This window comes from Protopterus annectens, chromosome 10.part0 (genome assembly GCF_019279795.1).
Source record: "Protopterus annectens isolate FY-2018-M chromosome 10.part0, PAN1.0, whole genome shotgun sequence".
Taxonomy (NCBI): Eukaryota; Metazoa; Chordata; order Ceratodontiformes; family Protopteridae; genus Protopterus; species Protopterus annectens.
The window spans coordinates 1,243,944,306-1,243,969,305 of NC_056744.1; the positions used below are offsets into that span (position 1 = coordinate 1,243,944,306).

At 44.9% G+C, this 25,000-nt stretch overlaps 1 protein-coding gene across 1 annotated transcript in view; it reads right to left on the reverse strand.

Annotated features, from left to right (window-relative positions):
• COP1 (COP1 E3 ubiquitin ligase) overlaps positions 1-25,000 on the reverse strand; it is a 1,660,397-nt gene that overhangs the window by 1,152,912 nt on the left and 482,485 nt on the right. Inside the window, exon 10 of the mRNA XM_044085965.1 lies at positions 2,168-2,282. Coding sequence (XP_043941900.1) covers positions 2,168-2,282 — 115 coding nt within the window. The remainder of the gene's footprint in view (positions 1-2,167; positions 2,283-25,000) is intronic.

The window sequence follows — 25,000 nt, forward strand, 5'->3', positions numbered from 1 at the left end:
GAAGAGTGCTAATGAAGAACTTTGCTTGACATAGATGGGTAGCCCGTTCCAGAGTATGGGAAGTCTCTGGGACAGGAATCTATCCCTCCAACATGTCCTGTTTAATGTGGTGACAAGGTTTAGGTCCCTAGAGCATATAGCTCTGAGGGACTGGGATTTCTTTACGTGTAGCATGTCCAACAGCTCTGGGTTTGACATAGCTTTATATGTTAGGCAGAGATCACCTCGGAACAGGCGATATGCTACGTAGTAAAGCTGCTGGAGTTTTTTGAGGCGGTCAGTGTAGAGCATTTGTTTGAGGCCAGTAATCCTCTTTGTGAGGTACGTCTGTGGCCTTTCCAGTTGCTGCAGATGTCTTGTGAGGTACATTCCAAAAGGGGTGTTGTAATCTATAATGAGTCTGAGTGTCGAGTAGAGGGGAACAATGACCTCTTTTTTCCTAGATGAGGTGTGCCACGTAGAAGGACTTCCTGACTACTGTGGTGATGTGACTATCAAAGGAGAGACTACTGTCCACCTGGGCCCCAAGGTCTCATCACGCATTCAGTGTTAAGTAGATTGCTGCCTATGTGGTAGTTCATGGGTACAGAGTTTTTACCAAAGGGGATGACACTGCACTTTTTGGCACTGAGCTTGAGGCCATGGCTCTGACACCAGGCATCTGACTCATTAAGTCCCTTCTCTAGGATGTCCACATCATTTGGGGACTTGACTATGGCTCCTAGTTTGCAGTCATCTGCAAACTTTGTTAGCCAGAGGCCTTCTGTGTTAGCCTGTACTTCAGAGAAGTAGATACCAAACAGGAAAGGTCCCAAGAGAGAACCCTGTGGTACTCCACTTGTCACTGCTTTGAGGTCAGATTTGGAGTCTGCAACATTTACAGTGTGGGTTCTGTCAGTGAGCCAGTTGGCAACCCATCTTGTGACGTAGGGATTTATACCTAGTTTAGTGAGTTTAGCTATAATTCCAGAATGGGGAATGGTGTCGAAAGCCTTGGCGAGGTCTAGAGATGCTGTGTGAACCACCTTACCCTCACCTACGGCTTTGGTGACTGCCTCAAAGAAGTCTATCAGGTTCAGGAGGCAAGATCTGCCTTTCACAAACCCAAACTGTGTGGGATCCAGAGTTTGGAGGTTACCAATGCCTTTGTTTATGAGTTCCATGATGATACGTTCCATGGCTTTGCAGACCAGGCTCGTCAGGCTAATAGGTCGATAGCTCCCGGGATCAGTGGTGGCTCCCCCTTTGTGGAGTGGGATAACTGTTGCTGTGCGCCACTCAGTGGGCACAAAGCCTGATGCAAGGCTATTACTGAACATGGTGCTTAAGCGGGGAACCAGTTTGTTCTGAAGTTCATGTAAAACGCAGTCTGGGATGTTGTCCGGTCCCATGGATGCTGCGTTTTTGGCTTTAGAGTGTGCAGCTTTTACCTGTGTAGTTGTGATCACAGGGACTCTGCATTCTTCCTGTATAGACATGGGCCCTTTAGGGGGTGAGATGCAGCTGCATAAAGGACCTTTGTCTATGAAACCAGACAAATGCCAAAGTCTTTATTAATCTGCAGGACAACTGCAAATTTGAAATATAAGCTCAACTACATCTCAGTGTCTACCACAATCTGCAGCAGGTAAGCATGACACACCAAAGCTGCAGCATTGTAACAGAGGGCAGCCTGCAGTATGAAGAAGGTGACCACACTTTCTCATGACAAGTAAATGAAAGATGCAGTTTAAACATTTTTTCACATTTTTGATTGGACTTGTAATATGGCTCTTATCCTTCCATCTTTATTTGGACACAATTCCAATGAAAAGATGACAGTAATGAGAATTTGTCTAGTACATTAAAATAGGGAAAATACAAAGGCCTCTCTGATGCAGCATTCAGTACAGGCCTTGGGAACAGCTTCTTTTTCAGCCATTTGAAAAAGTAAACACAAGGTTCAATAATAAGATATCACTATCCTCAACCACAGGTTAAACAGTATTTTAAAAAGCACTCAAGCTACCTTAATAAGTTTTGCATAATGCCACTGAACAGAGACTGCAGTTTAAGTCTTACACACCAGTCATAATAAACCTGCATTTAAGTGTCTACTTCAAGCAAACTATCTCAATAAGCAAAAACTTTCTCAAATGCATCTATAAATAAAAGTGGTTGACTTTACCAGTAATACGGGACATTCTCGTAGCAAAGTAGCACTGTTCTAGATCTTCAAAATGTGCTGTCAAACGCTTTCGCCGTGATGCCAATGTGCTGTTGTACCACGGATGTCGTTTACCCTGCATATATACCAGTGATGAAAGAAACATGCTTACTACTTTCACGTAATGCAGTTTTAATAAAGACAGGAGCAAAACTAACACTAATTTATGCTCTGTTCACATAACTAACAAATGGGAACTTAATGGCAAAAAGGAAATAAATTGCTTTTGTCATTTATTTCAGCATTTCAAAAAATAAAATCTGCCAAATTATTTTTATATGAAAGCATGAAAGAATGCCTGGAATTATCTCTGGTGTACATGCTAAGAAAAACTGGAGGAAAGTAAATGGATTATGACTGTCATTTAGGAGACAAATTTACAAACACAATAAAGCATTTTTTTAAAGAAATTGTGATGAAAATCTGGAGCACATTAACAAAAGTATGTGGAAAAGGTGGGCCTGGAAGTGCCAAAATGTGCTGTAGAGATGAAACGGCCAGTGAATGTAATAACTGTAGATGACATCTGTGCAGCCCTTCAACCTTCTCACCAGCTTAGTTTCTATTTCTTCACAGGTGTCTTTAAAAAAATGCAGAGTGACAAATCTAGGATCAGTCTGAAGTAAACCACTAATCATGTCATTTATTCTTTACATAAGGTCTCTCATCACAAGCCTGTGTTCAACCCTTTTTAAAACATGACAGAAACTATTTTCTAAGTCTCAGTCCTAACTACAGCCCTTGTGGTATCCTAGCAGTCTCCCAGTATGGGGCCAAGTCAAAAATCTTAGTGAAGTCCAGGTATGCAACTTCTAGCAGAACTCAAGACTGCAGCGCTTTCTTGCCATGAACAATTGCTATTTCTTGTCCTACAGAATGTTAACCTCTAGGAAAACAACTGGACTTTCTCCTAGGACTCTCTGCATGAATACATTGGCAGTGTTATTAGGCTAAACAATCAGTAAGCCCTCAGAACATTCCTGCTCTTCTTGTACAGGGGTGCTACTTATGACATTTTCTAGTTCTTAAGCATTTCCATTCTGGACAGTGATCGCCTAATATCTCTGTTAGAGTATCCACCTGCAGACTGGCCAACTTATTGAAGACCCTGGGAAGGTACCCCATCAGGTCTTTATCCTCCTTTAAGGCAACCAGGCTCCTTACCATCATCCTTCATGTCTATCCTGGAATTCATCTGCCACTTTTTCTACTAAGTATGACACCCTTCTGTCTTCCTATATGAAGGCAGAGAATAAGAAGTTATGTACCTACCATAACGTTCCATGTTAGTTGTCTTCTCTCGCCTTCTTTCTTGCTTGATGGGTTCGGAGCCGATCCCTCGGCTCCGACTCGGCACTTGCTAAGCTCGAGAGTCACTTTTACCAGCTCGAGGCAGCCCCATATCCCATGATGCAAGGCGGTAAGTACCCAGATCTCGTTTGATGACAAAGGGCAATAGCACCAAGCATAAAATACTTCCCAAAGGAAGAAAGAAAACTTACAAATGGAAGAAGGACCAGGTCTGAATGGTCTTCAGCATAACAGTTTCTTATAACAAGGTCTGTCCAGGCCAGGGGAAGGAGGGAGGGTCAAGAAAGAAGAGAAGACAACTAACATGGAACGTTATGGTAGGTACATAACTTCTTAATGTTAAGTTGTCAATCTCGCCTTCATTCTTGCTTGATGGGACTGCGTCCCTAGCACCTCTATCCTGGGTGGCTCAATGGAACAAACTCTTGAGGACTGTAGAGCCAAAACTGGCTCTGTCCCTGGAGGCCAAGTCCAATTTGTAATGGGAAACAAAAGTGTGAGGAGTGGCCCAAGTGGCGCTGCACAAATAGTGTCTAAAGGAAGTCTAGCTTGAAAAGCTGTAGAAGTAGCTAAGCTCCTAGTTGAATGTGCCTTAGGTTTTGAGCACAGCTGTTTTCCCCTGAGCAGATAAATTTCAGAGATGACCGAAGAAAGCCATCTGGACAAGGTCACTTTAGAAACAGTAAGGCCTTTTTTATTATCCGCATAGGAAACAAAAAGTTGATCAGATTTTCTAAATTTTTTTGTTCTGTCCAAGTAATATCTAAGTTGACAGTGGACATCAAGATAATGTAGCTTTTGTTCAGCTCTATCTGAATAGTTTGGGAAAAATACAGGGAGATCAATGGATTGATTCAAATTGTTCTTTGAAGCGACCTTAGGCAAAAAGGTTGGGTTAGTTCTCAAAGATACTCTGTCTTTGTGAAAAACCAAATAGGGGGGTCGAACCGAAAGAGCATGAAGTTCAGACACCCTCCTGGCCGATGTAATAGCCACTAGGAATAACGTTTTCCAAGAAAGAAATTTCAGGGAACAAGAAACAGCTGGCTCGAAGGGGGGAAGAATCAAGGATGTCAGCACTAAATTTAGATCCCACTGAGGAGGAGGATTCCTGATTGGAGGCTTTAGTAGGAAAATTCCTTTCAAGAAGGCCCTGCAGAGCCTATGGGACATAATATTATGATCTGCTATTCCGACATGAAAATTGGAAATAGCAGCCAATTGAACTCTGACTGTGGAAGAAGATGAGCCTGCGTGAAAAATCTCTGCTAAGAAGTCCAGGACTGCCTGAACAGGGGCAGTAAAAGGATCAATATTCTTGGCCTTAGCCCAATAAGAGAAACGTTTCCATTTGCTTGTATAAATCCTCCTGGTAGAGGATTTTAGCGGTTACTATGATGTCTCTAACTGGGTTAGAGATCAAAGGAAGCCTGGCTAAGGAAGGAAGTGGAGCAACCATGCTGTGAGGTTGAGAGAAGGGATAGACCGGTGCAGCTGACCCGATTGGTGAATCAGAAGATCTGGCACTGGGTCCAGATGCCACGGCTGCACCAAAAGGTGATGATGGAGGAACGGGAACCAAACTTGTCGAGGCCAGTAAGGGGCAATGAGAATCAATTTGGCTCTCAAAGCGGTAGCTTTCTGGATAACCTGAGGGATCAGAGGAAATGGAGGAAGGCATAAAGAAGTCCCTGGGGCCAATCCTGGGTCAGAGCGTCTCTGGGGATGGCCTGATAGAGGAAGAGGCAGAAGAAGTCTGGACATTTGCTGTTTTGGGGAGTAGCAAAAGATCGCAACATGGACGACCCCATTCCAGAAAAATCTCTTCCGCTATAGATTGCTTGAGAGACCACTCGTGAGGCATGAGAATAGCTCTGCTCAATCTGTCCGCTACAATGTTGGTTTTCCCAGGGATATGCGTTGCTACCAGAAACCGATGAGAGGAGATCGCCCATTGCCATAGTCTGAGCTTCTCGACACAAGGGGTAGGACTTGGTTCCGCCCTGTTTGTTGATATACCAAACTACAGACATGTTGTCTGTGTGGACTGCAATTGTCCCTACGGGAAGAAAGTCGTTGAGGGCTTGCAACGTTAAAAGCACTGCTCTCATCTCCAGGACATTTATGTGCAGATGGTACTCGAACGGCTGCCACGTCCCATGAACCATCCTGCCCTGATAATGACCCCCCCACCCAATCAGGGAGGCATCCGTGGTGACAGTGGCTATCGGGGATGGGGGTACAAAGTACCTGCCTTGGTGAACCTGAGGATATGTGATCCACCAAGCAAGATGATCTTTGCAAGTCTGTGTCACCAGAATCTGGTGACGCATTGGAAGTTGTTGGTATGACCACTGTGTGAACAGCATCCACTGAAGAAGGCGCATGTAGAATCGAGCCTGGGGAAGAAGAGTAATGGCCACAGCCATGAGGCCTAATACCTTTAGAACCATTCTGGCCTGTACTTTCTTGTTGGCCAGAATGATCCTGACATGACTTTGAATGTCTGAAACTCTTTGATCTGTAAGGGTAGCTGGCATCCGAACAGTGTTTAAGTTTGCGCCTATGAAGGTAATAGACTGGCAGGGCGATAAGGATGACTTTTCGAAGTTGATCGAGATGCCCAAATGAGAACAAAGATTTATTGTGTAATCCCTGGCTTGTATAAGCTGATGCCTGGTGGTGGCTGACAGGAGCCAGTCGTCGAGATACGGAAACACCTGGAATCTTAGACGTCTCAGGTGAGCCGTGACCACTGCCATGCATTTGGTAAACACTCTGGGGGCTGTAGTGAGACCAAAGGGCAGGGCTCTGAACTGGAAATGACTGGACCCCAGCCGAAAGCGGAGAAATCTCCTTGAGCGTCTGTGAATTTTGATGTGATAGTACGCATCCTGAAGATCTATTGAGCACATCCAGTTGTCCTTCTGTAAGAAGGGCAGAATTGACTGAAGAGTGACCATTCGGAATCTTGTCTTCCTCACAGACTTGTTGAGTCTGCTGAGATCCAATATTGGTCTCCAGTCTCCCGTCTTTTGGGGACCAAAAAGAACCTTGAGTAGATTCCGGCTCTGAATGGTCTGTTGTAACTGGCTGAATGGCTCTTTTTTGCAGTAGTTTTGAGACTTCTAACTCTGCAATTTCCCTTAGACCGGGTGGTACATCTGGAAGGGAATTTGAGGGGAAAGGACTTTCCTCGAAAGGAATTATGTAACCCTTGGATATGATCGACTGTACCCATCTGTCTTGAGTGAGGGAATGCCAGGCTTCTGGGTACAGTGATAATCTTCCCCCGACTGCCTCCAAGGAGGGACAGCCGGGCAACATCTCAGGGATGCTGAAAGGGCTTGTCAGAGAGAGGCTCTCTGTTTCCCTGGTTTTTTGGACCCCCTCTGCCTCTAGAGCGGCGTCTGTTGTTGTTACCCCCTCTGCCTCTAGGGGTAAACTGACCACGTGAATCCGGCGTGACTCCTTGGGATTTACGGAACCACATTTTTCCACCTTTCTGTCCTTTGGGATAAGGTCTAGAAGGGGTGGAAAAACGGACTCCTACAGCAGAAAGAGTCTTGCCGTCCTGTTCGCACCTGGTCAAAGTTTCCTTCACCTGAGGGCCAAACAAAGCTGACCCATCAAAGGGAGAATTTGTGAAGGACGCCTTGAAGGGATCTGCAAAGTCACATAGCCGCATCCAGGCTTGGCGTCTAAGAGCCACACCTGTACCTGCGGCTCTACTCGCCCATCAGCAGCATATGATATTAGCCGCATGGAGGAGTTTGCAATGGAATTAAGGGTTCCTAGCTGCGAAGCAATCTTTTCTTGAGCTCCTGCAGCTGTAGGATCCTGTACTACTTCACCCAGCTCCTTAAGGATATCCCTCTGGAGTCTGGTGAAGTGACATAGGTAATTCAGCGAACGCATAGCAAAGGTCGCTGAGGAAAACATCCGCTTACCGTACCTATCCATGGTCCTAGAGTCCTTATTAGGAGGATGGACGGGTACGGAAGGATCTGCAAGTTCCTTCTTGGTGGCCGCAGCCACCACCATGGCATCAGCGGGGACACCCTTAGTGAGGAATTGCTTGTCACCCGGGCAGTGATAAATTTTGAAGGCCTCCTAGGGACTGGCTCAACAGAGTCAGGAGCTGCCCACGCCTTTCGGGCAATAACCTGCATAAGGGGGTCGAAAGGCGGAGACACCCAGGAGGTGGAGGGCCGAGATCCAAACGCCTCTAGGTATACTGACTCATCCTCAGAGGGATTGTTGGTGGGCCAGTTCCCCTCTGTTTAAGGAGTTCTAGGATGTCTGAGAAGGAGACATCCTCAGAGGGGGATCTAGGGGTTCCCTCTGACTCATCAAAGTCAGTATTTGAAGTGACAGACTCGGGGGAGTCTACATGTTTCCTCTTACAAGTCCTCTTCCTAGGAGGATCTCCCGAAACATCAGGAGAATCCTCGGAAGAGGGGGGAAATTCCCAATGGGGAAACCTGAGGCGGAGGATCTCTGGGTCCTTTAGCAAGAGAAGTGGCAGAGATGTCAACAGGCACTATTGAGGGAGGAGCTACGGGAACAGACTGCTGACTGATACCAGTGGCCAGCACACTCTTCATCACCTCGAATGCTCCCCTCCCAGGCAGGTCCGAGAGAACCCGTTCGAAGAACTAGGAACTCCAGGGACCACCGAAGGGAAGTCTCCGAGGCAGATGTCGGAGCAGAGCTCACCAAGGCCGAGGCTCCAAGGGAAGAGCGGGTTCGGATAAGGGTCCAATGCCACTGACGCCCTCGGAGGAGACCATGGAAGGCCGACCACCGAATCCCTCTAAGGAAGGTCTCGAAGAGGAGATAAGAGTAGAGGCTGAAGGAACAGAAGGGGGTATCTGTCCTCCAGCCGTAGCAGTAATCATTCCCGAAGACTCCAACTCCAAGCTCTGGGGTAGAGTTGAAGGAGGAACTGTAACGGGGTGTGGACCAACAGTCGTCTGTTGAGACGGACTATGTAACATTTGGGCCAGTGCCTGTGACTTAAGTAATCTGCTGACCACTCTCTCTAGGTCATGGTCTGAAAGTCTGGATGACCTTGAAGATCGGCTCCAATGGCTCCGTTCCGAAAGGAGAGGTGAAGCCGGAGCCGAAAGTATCGGCTCCAAGGAAGGAGACCTCGACCTCTTCCTGGAATGAGCCATCGGAACCGATGAAACTATAGATCCTGTCGGAGCCGAAGACTTATCGGAGCCGACAGGAAGCCTCGATGCATCGGCTCCAGCCGGAGCCGATACAGCCACAAAAGTAACGGTGTCGGAGCCGATCGGAGCCGACACCGATGCCTGTGCCACATGGTGGTCGGAACCGATCGGAGCCGACACCGAAGTGGTCGATGCAGAATCGGCACCGATAGCCATCGGTGCTGAAGGCTTAGTTAAGCCAGAATCGGCTCCAGCCGGAGCCGATCTCGACTCAGAACGAGTCGGAGCCAAGGCCGCAGGCTTAGACACAGAAGCCTGGGCCTTGGAAGATTTGGCTGATTTAGATGGAGCCGACTTAGCCGGAGAGCCCTCCGGCTTAAGAAGGCCCCTAAGTATCAGCTTGTTACGTCTTTCCTGCAGGACTCTCTGGCTGAAGGAATGACAAATAGCACAGGAGTCCTGCAGGTGAAGAGGCCCCAGGCAATACAGGCAAGAAGTGTGACCATCTGTCAGAGACATCTTCTGACAGCACGAGTCACACTTCTTAAAGCCTGAGACCCTCTCCTTTGACATGGTGTTTCACAACACACACACCAGTCAAAGAATTAAATTAAATAAAATACCAAAAAGGTATTACTAGAAAAACACACACACACACCCTAACAGGGGGGGATGGGATGGGTAAAGTTTGACTAAAAAAAATTAGTAGAGACAGGGATTTTCTGTCAGAAAATGTATATAATTAACTTAAAACTAAAAATTAAAGGGTTTTTAGCAAAAAGGGGCTAAAATATCAAAGTAGTGAATCACTTACCAGGAGCTGGTAAAAGGAGGACCTCATAAGCGAAGCGGCAAACGAGATCTGGGTACTTACCGCCTTGCATCATGGGATATGGGGCTGCCTCGAGCTGGTAAAAGTGACTCTCGAGCTTAGCAAGTGCCGAGTCGGAGCAGAGGGATCGGCTCCGAACCCATCAAGCAAGAATGAAGGCGAGATTGACAACTTATCAAGTATTTATACCAATACCACTGCATTTTCCATGACTTCTTTAATCTTCTGCAGATCCATCAACCCGGCCAGTTCTACTTCTGCTTTATTACTTTTTTGCAGTATATCTAAACAGCTTTTCTCTTCCAATTCTTGACGTCAGTTTGCTAACTCCTGTTTTGATTTGCTCCTATAACAGTGTCATCTCATTAGCTGCATTTCTGCCTACCTCTCTTTACTGTGCGCCTCCTTCACTTCCCACCCACTCCCATTCTTCTATCATGATCTCCAGCCACCGGACCATATTAAAAAATGTTGCCACAAATGCCTTTTCATCTTTTTCATTTCTTTATCCTTCAGACCCTTGTCCAAAGCACAGTACTCTCTATGTCCTATTCTTATGGTATGTTCATTTCCTGAACTGGCATCTAAACCCTTAACTTGTCTATGGCCCTTTTTCCCCAGAATGGCAGTTGGTGCGGAGGGTTAAGTCTTTGAGTTATAGATCCTGTGGCACACGCTTTGATTCCCTCTGACCTAATTTGGCTACTGTGTGACCTTAAGGAATTCACTTAACTAGACAGTGCCTGTGGAAATTTGGGCTAGGCTCCTAGTAACTACCTATGCGCCCTCCTCCTAAAATGCTGTACTATCATGGTTTTGTTCTCTTGTCTGCACTCTACACCACATAATGATATGATCTCTTTTGGTCAATGGCATCTTCACCTAGACATCCCCGAGCTTTGCAATCAGTTAGGACCACAATCAGAATTCTATCCATGCTAGACCAGTTCCTCATCAGCCAGCTAAAGCTGCTTCATGGTTCAATGCTTTTACCAATAAACAGGATATTTGATCGAAACCTATTTTAGCAAGGTCCTACTTCTTCAAAAGTCTGCATCATTTTATAGGTTCATAGGTAGGTACTACGCTATCTGCCCGAAGGCATTTATAAGCCTAGCCAGAATGTGTTGGCTTTCGTCGCCCCCTTAGATTAGTTCCCTGTGCCTCTGTCCAGCAGAACCAGTGAAGTGATCCCCGGGGTAAACTTTCTGTTTCCCATCCACTCGTCAAGGTTTCTCTTGAAGAGTGTTAGCGAGGAGCTCTGCCTAATGCAGATTGGAATCTTGTTCCAAAGCATGGGAAGTCTCTGTGACAGGAATCTATCCCTCCAGCACGTCCTATTCATTGTTGTGGTGAGATTTAGATCCCTAGAGCGTGTGGCTCGAGGGGATAAGCTTTTCTTTAGGTGGAGCATGTAGTTCATTTCTGGGTTGGACATGGCCTTGTATGTTAGGCAAAGATCACCTCTGAGTAGGCGGTATGCAACAGAGTACAGCTGGAGTTTCTTCAGTCGTGCTGCATAGGGCATCTGTTTGAGGCCAGTGAGCCTCTTGGTGAGGTACTTCTGTGGTCTTTCCAGCTGTTGCAGGTGTCGTGTAAGATGCATCCCAAATGGGGCGTTGTACTCTATGATGGGTCTGATGAGCGACGAGTAGAGGGGCACAATGACCTCTTTTGATCTGGATGCGAACCCTTTTGTGATAAGTTGTGCCAGAACCCTTTTGTGATAAGTTGTGCCAGAAGGATTTTCTAACCACTTTGGTAATGTGATCATAAAAGGAGAGTTTACCATCTACTTGGGTCCCCAGATCCCTTATTACGTTTTCCGTATTTAGGGGACTACCATCTATGTGGTAGTTTGTGGGTACTTTGTTTTTTCCAAAGAGGATGACTATGCACTTTTTGGCATTTAGCTTGAGGCCATGATTTTGACACCAGGTGTCCAGTCTCATTGAGACCTTTTTGGAGAATGTCTGTGTCAGCTGGAGAGTCAATTATAGCCCCTAGTTTGCAGTCGTCTGCGAACTTGGTCAGCCATAGTCCTCCTGTACTTGCCTGTACCTCTGAGAAGTATATGCCGAATAGGAGGGGTCCTAGGACTGAGTCCTGGGGAATGCCGCTTGTAACCGGTTTAGAGTCAAACCTAGCTCCCGCAACTCTTACCATGTGGGTTCTGTCCGTGAACCAGTTGGCAACCCATCTTGTGACGTAGGGGGTTTATGTTCAGTCTGGTGAGCTTGTCTATAATACCAGAATGGGGAATGGTGTCAAAGGCCTTTGCGAGGTCTAGGTAGGCTGTGTGTACCACCTTTCCCTCGTCTATAGCCTTGGTAACTGTCTCAAAGAAGTCCACCAGGCTTAGGAGGCATAATCTGTCCTTAACAAAGCCGAACTTGATAGGGTCCAGTGTTTGGAGGTTCCCAATGTCTCTGTGAATGAGCTCCATGATGATGTGCTCCATAGCCTTGCAGACCAAGCTGCAGTATTAAGACCTCAGAGTAGGTTAAATTAGTAGGTGCACGGTTCAGGGTGCTTGCCCCCCAACACGTGCACAAAATCATCATCCAAGGCTGTATTTTTTCACAAATTCACTCAGTTCAGACAACAATGCATCAGGTCCTAATTTAAACATACCATATATACCAATCAAACAAGTCCTACTCTCTCTCACTACCACTGAGCTCTGAATTTCCCAGACTGCTCCAACAGATTCAGGTCACCAAAAATATAGCATTTACCATCTAGCCTATTCCTTTATTTTCTTCACCAGTTTCGCACTCTCCCTCTCTATTGTGTATGGAAGCTAATACCCTGTACCAATACGCAAGTACCTACCTCTTCTCTACCCTAACCACAAGGTACTTAAACTAGATCTGGATTCTTTGTTGTTCCCTTATTGCCTTCAAGGAGAAAGTACAGTTTTGTACCTGCCATAAATGTAGATGTTCGAGTGCTCATACAGCTGCAGTCATAACAGATGGGTTATCCTGCCGTCAGGCGGGTCCTCGGTTGGCCGAATTCCAAAGTCTAGGTCCGGAGTCGGTTGTCGTCACTTCTTCCCTGACGTCAGCGTGGCAGGGGTATAAAAGAGGCAGCCGACGCCATTTTCTTCAGTTTTTCTTGCCCCAGATGTCAGGTGCCCCCAGAAGGAAGGCAAACATAATGTTATGCAAAGATGCAATGTTGATAAATCAAAAACAGTAGTTGCAAGCAAATACACCATAAAAGAATACCCCAAAAAGGTTATATGAAAAGTGTTTGTCATAAGGCCTGTCCTAAGAGGGGATGGAGGGAGGGAAAACTGGATTGCAGCTGTATGAGCACTCGAACATCTACATTTATGGTAGGTACAAACCTGTACTATGTTCATCGTGCATACAGCTGCAGTCATAACAGATGGGTAGAATCCCAAAGCTAAGTAAGGGTGGTAGGCACTAAGTGGAACTAGGAGGGGCTAGGATGCCCTGCAGGACTGCTGTGGCAAAGCCCGCTCTCGATTTTGAGTATAGTGGGAGGTGATAGTGCTTGGAGAATGTGTGCACTGAACTCCAGGTGGCTGCTTCCAAAATGTCCTTGGTAGGGACCCCCCTGAGGAAGGCTGCAGAGGTAGCTGTGGCTCTGGTGGAGTGGGATCTGATGCATGCAGGCACAGTTTTTCCATGAAATGAGTAACAAAAGCGTATGCAGTGGGCTATACATTTTGAAATTGTCTGTTTGGAAATAGCCTTTCCTTGAGCATCTGCAGCATAGGACACAAAGAGTTGCTCAGATTTCCTGAATGGCTTTGTCCTGTCCAAATAGTAACGAAGTTGTCTGTGAATGTCCAAGGAATGTAGTAGTCTTTTCCCTTTGTTTTGTGGATTAGGATAAAAGGTAGGTAAGTGGATAGTCTGATTCAAAGCTACACTGAATACTACCTTTGGCATAAAGGTAGGGTTGGTTCGTAAGGAAACTCTGTCCTGATGGAAAATGATGAATGGTTGCACAGCCATGAGGGCCTGTAGCTCCGAAACCCTGCGTGCTGAGGTGATAGCCAGAAGAAAGGCTGTTTTCCATGACAAGTACTGTAACTCTGTTGAAGAAGCTGGCTCGAAGGGAGGAAGGGTCAGCTTTTCCAATACGAAGTTGAGGTCCCAAGCTGGGACTGGTGGTTTCCTTGGGGGTTTTATATTCTTTGCCCCTCTGAGGAACTGCCTTAAGAGAGGACGAGAGAATAAAGGAGGATCTGTGTTGTATTGTGCAGAAATGGCTGAAGCGTGGATCTTGATGGAGGAGAAGGAAAGTCCATTGTTTAACATCTCAGCTAGGTACTGTAACATTTGAGGTATATTTATTACCCAAGGATTCTGTCCCTTTTCTTGATTCCAGGCACAAAATCGTTTCCATTTAGCGGAGTAGGCCTTTCTAGTAGAAGGTCTTCTGGCCTCCAAGATGACATCCTGCACCTCCTTGGAGAGGAGAAATTGTTGGGAAATCAAGGAATTCTCCATGCAGCTAGATTTAGAGTTTTGAGACGGCTGTGAAGGGTTTTGTAGTTGTGCTGGGACAACAGAAGAGGAACTAGAGGTAGGATCCATGGTGGGGAATGTGTCAGGCTCTTCAGGAGCGGATACCAGTGTTGTCTTGGCAAGTCTGGCGCAATGAGAATCATTTTAGGCCTCTCTGCTCTGGCTTTTAATAGAACTTTGGGCAGCAGAGGAAGAGGCGGGAAGGCATAGACTGTCAATGTTGCCCAATTGAAGGAAAGTACGTCCACTTTCCAGGCCTGTAGATGATAGGTCCTTGAACAACATTTTTTCAACTGGCAATTTCTGAGGGTAGCAAAGAGATTTATGTCTGGCTGTCCCCATGCCTGAGTTATCTTTGGGAAAACTTGAGGATGCAACTTCCATTCGTGTGGATCTGTCATATTTCTGCTTAGGTTGTCTGTCAGTGTGTTTTCCTTCCCTGGCAGGAATTGTTCCTTTAGTTGAATTTGCAATTCCAGTGCTGTGTTCCATAGGGTCATGGCTTGCCTGCACAGGGGGTATGAATGAGTTCCCCCTGTTTGTTTATGTACGACATCACTGTGGTGTTGTCTGTCCTTATCAATAGCTGGCCTGGATGCAGTAGGTCTTTGAAGGTCATAATAGCCTTTTGCACGGCTAGCATTTCCTTTTGGTTGATGTGAAGGTGCTTCTCTTTTCGGGTACATTTTCCCTGAATGCACTGATCTGTCATGTGTGCTTACCAGGCGTAGTCTGAGGCGTCTGTTGTGATGATTTGAGTTGCTTGAGGTACACAGAAAGGAAGACCTGTGTTTCTTTGGCAAGCTTGAGCCCACCACATAAATTCCTCTTGAAGGCATGAAATGAGTGGTATAATTGCTTCCAAGCTGTGGCTGTGTTGAGACCATAAGTTTTTTAGGTACCATTGAAGTTTCCTCATATGCAGCTTTGCACATGGGATTAGTAGGATGCAAGATGCCATGAATCCCAGAGCCTGCAGGACTTTCCTTGCAGTTAGCCTGGTGTAAGTTGCCATTTTTCTGAAGTATTGAGACAGTTGCCCTTGCTTGTCTGGCGTGAGGTAGGCCATCTGGGTGGTTGTATCCAAGCTGGCACCTAGGAAAATTATTTGTTGACAGGGTATTAGTTTTGATTTCTTTTTGTTGACTGTGTATCCCAGGAAGTTCAACAGTTTTATTACAAACGCCAGGTGCTGCAGTAGTATGTCCTTGCTGTCCGCTTGGACCAGGCAGTCGTCCAGATATGGGTAGATTTGTATCCCTTGTAGGCTGCAGAAGGCGATTACTGATGCCAGGCATTTCGTAAACACTCTGGGCGCAGTAGATAAGCCAAAGGGCAATGCAGAGAATTGGTAATGGGTTGAACCTGCAAGAAATCTGAGGTATCTTCTGCAATCTTGTCTGATAGGGACATGCAGGTATGCTTCCTTGAGGTCCAATGTTACCAGCCAAGACTCCTTGCCCAGCATGGGAAGAAGCTGCTGTAATGTGAGCATCTTGAATTTTGGCACCTGTAGATATGTGTTTAGGATGGATAGGTCTAAGATAGGTCTCCAATCTTTGTCTTTCCTTGGTACCAGGAATAGTCTGGAATAAAACCCTTGAACTTGTTCTTATGCAGGCACCTCTTGAATTGCTTTCATGTCCACGAGAGCTGAAATTTGTTTTTGTGCCTCTGCCCTTTGATTTTGTGGCAGGATTGGCATGCCTCTCATTTTTGGAAGGGTGTGAAAGTGGAACCTGTAGCCTCTGTCTATAATGTCCAGAATCCATTTGTCTTTTGTAACAATATGCCAATTTTTTGAGAATAATGTCAGTTTTCCGCCCAAAGGTGCTGCCATTAAAGCTTTGCTTGGCAGGTGTAGGGGGAAGTCATTGTGTCCGTTTTCTAAAAGACTGTGATCTATCTTCTCCACCTCTTGGGGTTGGTGCTTGCCACTGTCTGGCTCAGAAAGATCCTTGAGGTTGCCCTCTCTACCCCTTGGACGCCTGTATCTGCCCCTTTGAGGTCTGTTCATGGCTGGAAAGGACCAATTTTCTGAAGGCCAGTTTCTGCTGAAACGTGGAGGCTGTACCTGCAGGAAATCTTTCACTGTTTGCATTGATTTTGCTTTTTCCTCCATTTTCTTTAGTACCTCCTCTGCTTTAACACCAAACAATACATCTTTTTGAAGAGGTGCATCTAATAATTTAGCTTTGACATGATCTGGTAAGGTTTGCTCTTTGAGCCAAGCATGCCTACGTATAACAGACCCCGTAACAGCAGCTCTACATGAGGCCTCTAAAGCATCAAAACCACACTGCAAGGTATGTTTACCCACTTGCTCTGCACCATGCAACAAATCCTGCAACTCTTTTAAATTTGGTTGTTCTGGTTGTGTCATCTTGCTTTTCAGCTGAGATATCAAAAACTGTTGATACTTTAAACATATGGAACTGACAGTTTAATGCCCTCATGGTTAAAGTGGCCGAGGTGTACACCTTTTTCCCCCACCTTTCTAAAGATCTGGAATCTCTCTCTGAAGGTAATGGGTTTTTAGCAGTAGAGGCCTTAATTCCCTTGGGACCCTGTGAAATAGTTTCTGGGTCAGCAGTATGGCTTTTATATAGGAACTGGTGAGGATCAGGAACCCGGTAATACCTGTCTGGTTTAACAGGAGCTGGAGGCAAAGAATCAGGATTAAGGCTGGCTTCTGTGTACACATCATCCAATATATCTAAAACAGGAGGGATAGCCAGAGGCCTATGCTGGGGAGCAGAAGAAATTCCCTGAGCCTTTTCTTGGAATCTGAGTAATCTTGGCCTTCCCAGTGAAAGTGTTCCCTCAATGTATGCAGGGTTTCCCCAAAAGAGAAGTCCTCAGGGGGGGAGACCGAGGGAATAGACTCCTCTGCATCAGAGTCTTCGAATGGAGAATAGACACAATCCTGGTCCTCAGATAGTTCTGAGGTAATAGAAGCTTGATCTGAGGAAGGGTAGTCTTCCTCTAATCTGGGCCTTTTGTCAGAGGGGGGTTGAGAACCCCTGATAAGAGTAATCAAATCTTCAGCCATTTTAAGCATCTGTTTTTTAGGCATGGTGCCTTGAGAGGGTGTCTGAGGAACCTGTTTTTTGGTTTTCATGGCCGTTTTAGATTTAGTGAAGGCTTTAATAGAGAAGGAGGAAGGCCTGAAAACCCCTTGAGAAATCGCATGCCTGTCTAAATTCTGAGTTTCCCCGCCAGGAGTGGTGTCGGTATCTGTAGTAGGAATGGGGGCCGAGGAGCCTCCGACCTCGGGTACTGAAGACACCGGTAATGCATTGTCATCAGTACTCAGGGGCTGCGTAGGCGCCTTGCTGAGTACCGGAGAACCGGTAGTCGGCCCTAGCGTGGTATCAGTAGGTGGTGCGGACCTCGTATGTCGGTCCTTATCTTTGCATTTTTTGCTCAAAACTGGAGTCGGAGTATCCGACGACATAATATAATTAAATTTTTTGGCAAAAAAGTGAAGGGCGAACTCCGCCCGATGCTTAATAGTGCGTTTGTTGAATCTAGCAAAAAAACGGCAGGCTGAGACGTCGTGGTCTGGGCCTAAGCAAGGTATACAGTAAGAGTGGAAATCCTTATGCGGTATTTGCTTCCCACATGAAATGCAATTATTAACTTTGTCTGACATCGGTCTGAGACAAGAAAAGTTTCCCCAACGGGGTACTTAGCTTTCAAGAAGACTTCGGCTGAAATACTTTCGTAAATCTCAGGAGCTGGCCGACCGGCACTTGCGAACTGCTTCTGCTTCGGGCACTGCGCGGCAAGAAAGACTGAAGAAAATGGCGTCGGCTGCCTCTTTTATACCCCTGCCGCACTGACGTCAGGGAAGAAGCGACGACAACAGACACCGGACCTAGACTTTGGAATTCGGCCAACCGAGGACCCGCCTGATGGCAGGATAACCCATCTGTTATGACTGCAGCTGTATGCACGATGAACATCATGTGCCAACTTCATAGGTGTGTACTAGGCTAATGGCCCTGGAGCCTAGCCCAAAAACATTGCCCAGGCACCGTGCCACCTGATGTTAGTTCACACTGCCCATATCCAGTCGTGCAACTGGAATGATCCCTGGAGTGAACTTTCTGTTACCCAAAAAAATGAATATGAATTTATTTATTTTACATTTGTTAACCGGGGGTGTCTGACTTGAGCCGAAAAGGCCGTTTTTCAGCAGAGGCCCAGGGAGAAAAGCTCCACATAGAAAATTACAGATGCATTTAGACATGATCAGTATACACACAAATTACAAAAGACATGTTATTAACGTGGTATGCAGCACATCAACAGTTACAGTGGAGGGAACAAACAAAAAATATATTAATTTAAAAATAAAAGTACTTAATAGATTTGTGGTGTACAGCTGAAATTTGGAATATAGGTAGAATACATACATAGTACACAGGCACAGTACATACATTGTAGATTAGCCAGTGTTTGTGAGAATAGTTTTCAATCTTAATCAAGTACTCTAGGTTTAGTATGTGTACCTTATCATCTTTCACTAGCCTGGGGAGCAATCATGGCACTGCGAACTTTGCTTGAGATGCTGCCTAATGAGGTCTTTAAAGGAGGCTTTGGATGATGTGTTTTGAATGCTAGTGGGGACAGAGTTCCATTTTTAGCCACTGAACTACTATATAGTGCATCTCCAAAGCTACTGCAGCTGTTGGTGACTTCTAGTAGTAGTTTGTTTGATGATCTAATAGGCCTTTTGGCTGAGTGATGTTGTGCTAGGTTTTTGAGGGCAGGACACTTATTGGGGAGGTAATAGATAGAATGACAAGAGGCAGAGCTGATTGTAGGTTAGGATGTTGGGCAGTTCAAGCCAGTGGAGCTGTCTCAAAGCAGCACAGTGATGAGTTCTATATGAGCAATTTGCAGCAAACTGAGCAATTCTGTTATAGCAGGCTTCCATTTTGCTTAGTTCAGTTTTGTTGAGATTAGTCAGAATGGGAGATGCATAGAGTAGGGTGGATAGAAGCTGGGAGCGAGCAATGGCTGATCTTGTGTTGTTGGTAAGAAATGGTTTGATACGGTAGCGTAATCCCAGTTTGGCATGTACTTTTTTAATAGTTAAGCTGAGATGACTATCAAATTTTAGGTGGTAGTCTATGGTTATTCCCAATAGCTTAGCCTGTGCCACTGGAGCAATTGGAGTAGCATTTGTGGAATAGACAGTGAACTGACTGTTATCAGTGTTTTTGTTAGAACTGGTTATAATCATAAGCTGAGTTTTCTTTGGATTGAGGATAAGTTGGGCTTTGGTTAGGTAGTTTTCAATGTCAGAGAATGCTGAGTTGTTTGCAGGAGGGTGGGAATGTTTTATGCAGCACGGAATAAGGTAGTGTCATCTGCATACTGAAAGACAGATGCATGCTGTGTGGAGGTATGAAGGTCATTTGTGCAGATTGTGAATAGTAGAGGTCCTAAGATAGAACCCTGTGGGACTCCTATAGTTATGGGCAGCTGAGGCGAGAGAGAATTTTCCGATTTCACAGCTTGGTACTTGTCAGTTAAGTAGCTATGGAACCAGGTAAGAGTGGAATTTGACAAGTGAAATTGGTTTAGTTTGTTTAGCAGGATATGGTGCGAGACTGTGTCAAATGCTTTGGACATATCCAAAAAAAGAGTTGACACCTGCAGGCCTTCATTTTTGAGATGGTTTACTGTGTCTGTGAAGCAGAGGAGGGCTGTAGTGGTACTATGGGCAGGTCTGAAACCATGCTGAGTAGGTGACAGGACGTTGCTCTCTAGGAGATATTTTAGCATCTGGGTATGGATGCATTTTTCTAGGATTTTGGCCAGGGGGGAGAGTAAAGCAACAGATCTGTAGTTATTAAGTTCAGTGGAGGTCCCACCTTTATGTATCGGTGTAACATAGGATATTTTCCAGAGTTTGGGCACATAGTATTCAACAATTTATCTGTTTATGAGAGTGGAGATTGGGATAGCAATAGCATCAGCTGTGAGTTTCGATAAATAGCTGGGGAGTAGTTTGTCTGCTGTTGATGAGGTTTTTAGTTTGGAGAGCATGCTTTTGATTGCAGTGGTGGAAACTCTTTTGAGGGTAAAGCTTGTATTAGTGTTATTTGTGTTGGGGGGGGGGGTAGTGAGGAAGGAACTGTCCTGTGATACTAAGGATAGAATTGAGTTCACAAAGTGGGAGTTGAATTGTGTTTCGATGGGAACTTTTATTGTCAGGGGTGGTTGGTTTGGGGTTAGCCTTTTGGGTGGAATTTAGTAGCATGTTTACATTTTTCCAAAATTTTTGGGGGTTGTGTTGGTATTTAGTTTATGTCATGTAGTAGGATTTCTTGTCCAGCCTAATGCATTTTTTTGCACAGTTGAGCAGTTATTGGTACTTAGTTAGGCTTTGTGTTTCTTTGTTTTTTTGATAGTAAAGCCAAGCAGTGTCTCTGGACTTGAGGATTTGTTTGGTTTCTTTACTGAGCTAGGGGTTTGTAGAGGTTCTAACCTTGATTTTGCGCAATGGAGCAACAGTGTCTAGGTGTTGTAGAAATGTTTTGTTGAAATATGCTACAGCCTGTTCAAGTGGGAGGGTTTTGAGGGGGGGGGTCCAGTCACAGTTACAGAGTAAAGTACTGAGGACCTCAGGAGATAATTTTTTTTGCATTTCTAGTGGATATATAGTTAGTGGTTTTGCATATGCTTGTTCTACTACGTATAAAGTATATTATGTTGTGGTCATTTAAGGTGTCTGGGAGACTGCCTGCGTGGGGGTACAGTGCTGGGTTGCTAGTTAGGACCCAGTCAAGGATGGATTCCCTTTTAGATTTTTTTATCACATCTAGTTGGGATTTGAACTAGCTGCTGGTAGCCATGGAGATTTATTAGATTACTTGGTGATTCCGATATGCAGTTGAACCAATCTAGGTTGAAATCCCCCAGAATAAGGGTTTCTTGTGAGTATGTGGAAGAACAACAGTATAAGAAGTCTTCAAGGCTAGCAGGTGTATTACCAGGTAGAATATAGATCACAATTGTGGTGATGACCTTTTTAGTTGAAGTTGTAAGATAAGTATGTCCCAATTATTGGGGGAGGGCGAGGAGTCTGGTAATTGACGTACAGTTAAGTTGGACTTGTACAGGAAGGCAGTTCCACCCCCTTTACAAAGTGGTCTGCTTTGTCTAATGATATTGTAGCCGGTAGGGAGAACTTCAGAGTTAGGTATATTTTTATTTAGCCAGGTTTCTGTTAAAGCAACTACGTCTGGGGAGTAGTGTGCTATTGTGGCCTGGAGTTCAGGTATTTTATTTTTGATACTTCTAATATTAATATTTAGCATTAAAAGATGGTTGGCTTTGCTGCTGTTGTTGATTTACCCAGGGATGAAGAGAGTGGGGGTGTTATGTTCTGACATTTGTGTTGGAGCAGTTTATGTTGGACAGGATGGATTTGGGCCTGGGTTGGGGTGGATTATCCCCACTTATGGTGAGCCTGGTGTTAAAATGGTGATACAGATGCTGGAGTTTGGTGAGGCGTGTGAGAAAGCATTGTGTTTTTTGCAGTAGGAATGAGAGCATATTTGTATAGTTCTGAATTGGTCCGTTATGTAGTTCTTGAATAATTGTGTGCAGATATTATTATAATGTGTGGTGTCTGTATATGAGAGTGCATAATGTAGTGTTGTGCTACTAAGTTTAGGGATATTGTTAGAGTGATAACTTGTGGTGTTATAAAGAATTATGAGAAGACAGACTAGACTTAGTTATGTGATAGTCATGGTTATAAAGTTGAAGATGGTACTAGGTGGGGGTCTGAATAGGAATTACAGGGTTGCACTATATGTGGATGGGTAAGTAGTGTGGGTGATGTAAAAAATGCCTAATGGGAATGAGAGTGATTGGGAGTATTTTGTGTGGAGCAAGTTGGTGTGGTATAATATGATCTGACTTGAGGAGCTGTGATTGGTGGAGGTGATGTGAGGGTGAGCTGTGGGTGTGGCTGTGATTACTATAAATGCAGAGGTAATGGGGGTGGGAGGGAATAGGGGGCAGGGGAGTGGAGAGAGCCCGAGCGTTAGCGAGGGAGAATGGAGCGGGGCAGAGCCCACCAAGATAAGAGTAAACAGTAAGTATTACTTTACAAATCTGAACACTTTAAACAAATTCCTGAGGTCTAATGGCTTACCAGCAAGCAGAATGCAATTGCTGAAGAACATTTGTGTCCTGGTGGGAGACTAGAAATTTAAAGATGGCTCCATGCTCAGCAGGATTCTAATATAGACTTAGTATTGGGGGAGGGAGATAGCACAAGGGGTGTAAACCAAGTGGAATGTAAAGAAACCAGAGAGGCAATCAGTGGAAAACTATCAGTGAAGGCCTCAAAGGGGGAAGTAAGAATTCAAACTACCTGTAAAGTGAAGGAGAGAAAAGACAGCAAACTTTATTAAGGTTGGGAGTGTGTCTTCACATTGACTTGCTGATTAGTAACCAGTTTGTGCACAGATTAGAGTAGGGAGATACATTAGCAATGAAGGGGAATGTATAGAGATGCAAATAAACAGGTGGGCCTCCAAGTGATACAAACTAAGGCCGAAAGCACAGAGAGGGCTGCTTGATGGCTAATTTAGTCACAGGGATCTGAATTAAATGTATACTGTCTATTGGACAGTTAGGATTACTGCACTAGCTGGGGGGGACACAAGGCTACAACAGTCAGTTTTATTAACACGCTGAGAACTACTAAGAAATACTGCTAATGTAATAGCTTCCCTCTCATAAAAAATACAAGCAGAATGAGTGGGTGGACTGACCCTGCTCCTGAGGCTCAAAATGTATATCCTTGTTTAGTTTTGCAGTACTGATTCCTTCTTATACTGTATGGGTGGAGCGGTAGCCGCAGACTGCAGATTTGCTTGAGTGTGCTCAACAAGCAGAATGCAATTGCTGAAGAGCACTTGTGTCCTGGTGGGAGACTAGAAATTTAAAAAACATATCATCCACATTAACTATCATTCGATCAGGGAATGCAAATGCTACCATTATTCTACTCACAATATTCCAACCAAGTCTTACTGAATGCTTTTGCTGCATCAAGATACACTAACAGCAGCAGTACTTTCTTAGATTCTGCTCCCCTCTGGATCATTACTGTTCTATTAATGTTAGCACATGCTTGTCACTCTCTCACAAAACCACTATAAATCTACCCTCTTCAAACATCTGCTATTATGGTAATTTTCCTACACAACTGTACTGTGTTTGTCATATGGCTTGTGGCTGCATATGACAACTGACAGGATTCACACAGTTTGTAAGTATCAGATGGCGGTTACTTTCTGTAGGAGATTGCAGAAGGCTCTTCAGAATGACCACAAGGCAAACCCTGCCCTGGCTTTGGAAGGGATGCCTGCTCTCTAATGCTTTGGAAAGCTATCAACAGAGGACCAAGCTTCTATATCTAGTAACAGAGGACCAAGCTTCTATATCTAGTAAGGACTGCATATTCACCTCACTCAAGAATAAAAGTGTGGTCACTGTACTCTTTTGTTGTGTGAATGTTACATCCCCTTCAGACTCCTACAATGTGCCAGTCCCTTCAAGATGATCAGCTTGGAAAATGGTTTATCTTCCTTTCAGTTGTAAAAGGATAAAAAAGTTGGTCAGACCAGTATAATCTTGGTTCCTTCAAAACAGTGTTTCTATGAGCATCAATCAAGTGCAACATTCCTTTCTCTCTTGCTTTATTAAGGGAGAAAGCTGGCAACTGAAGAGACTGACAAGAGATTTCAGCTTTGGCATGAATGACAGGTTTATATATAGGCTGATCCTCTCCTTGTGGAACATAACAATGGTTCTTTGTACATTACCACTTGCAATTCAGAATTTCTCCTGACTGATGTAACAGCAAGCTGAATGGCTGTTTTCCATGTCAAAAATATTAGGGGTGCTGCTGCTATGGCTCAAAAAGTGATTGTGTTCTTCTAGGACAATACTCAGTACCTATACAGGGGGTAGCGTCCTTTGTAGGTCATCTCAAATGTAAATCCTCCTTAAGGAATTGTTTGATAATCAAAATGCCAGGAGAGGGAGGGTCACGGCATGCAAGATGAAATAGCTGAAACATGTACCTTCATAGATGTGTACACCAGCTGCTTGACTGGTACTAGAAAAGCCACAAGGAGTCAATAGGCAAACATGCTAATATGTTTGAAAGATGTACCTTCACTGAGGCATTTTTCAGTCATTAACAGATGAAGTCTGGTAAGTACTGAAGAATCAAGGACATCAGTACAGAAAAAGGTGTTTGGTTCCTCCTCCTGCACCAAAGGGAAAACTTATTTAATTTAGCTAGGTAAGACTTCCTAGTGGCTGACTTACTAGCTTCCCTCATAATACTAATCCCTGTAGAAAATGGCATCTAAAGGGTTGCAAGGTCACATCATCTATCTTGACACACTTGACCTCACAATAAGTGGGAGAAAAAATGCTTCCTAGGACAAAATGGTGTTAAAAAGTAGCACCTTAGACCCTTTTCATTCTCCTTCTGGATCACCCTGGGGAGTAAGAGGATCTGAAATATAATGCAAGGAAACAGACCCTCCCAATTAAAGGAGAGTAAGCAAAAAGTTCTACACCTGCCACACATCATTTGTGGATCAGTTGGTGAAACATCACAGTCGATCAACCACTCATGGGGAATCTGCATCTGATCTAAGACAGAGATTAGATTAAATGTAGGGATCTCTCAAGCTGCACATTGGGCTCTAATGCTATCTTCCAAGTAGTCATCACCAGGTCACAAAGGCAGCTAAATGAGGCTCCCCAACATGCCACTGTTGTACTGTCAGCAATCAGAACCAAACCTCCTGGCTTCCACATAGGTTTGAAAGCCCTGAGGGCCTAAGTCAATGCTATCAATTATTTTAGATTGTGTCTCTTCTCTTGTCCACTGTCCCATGCTCCCTGC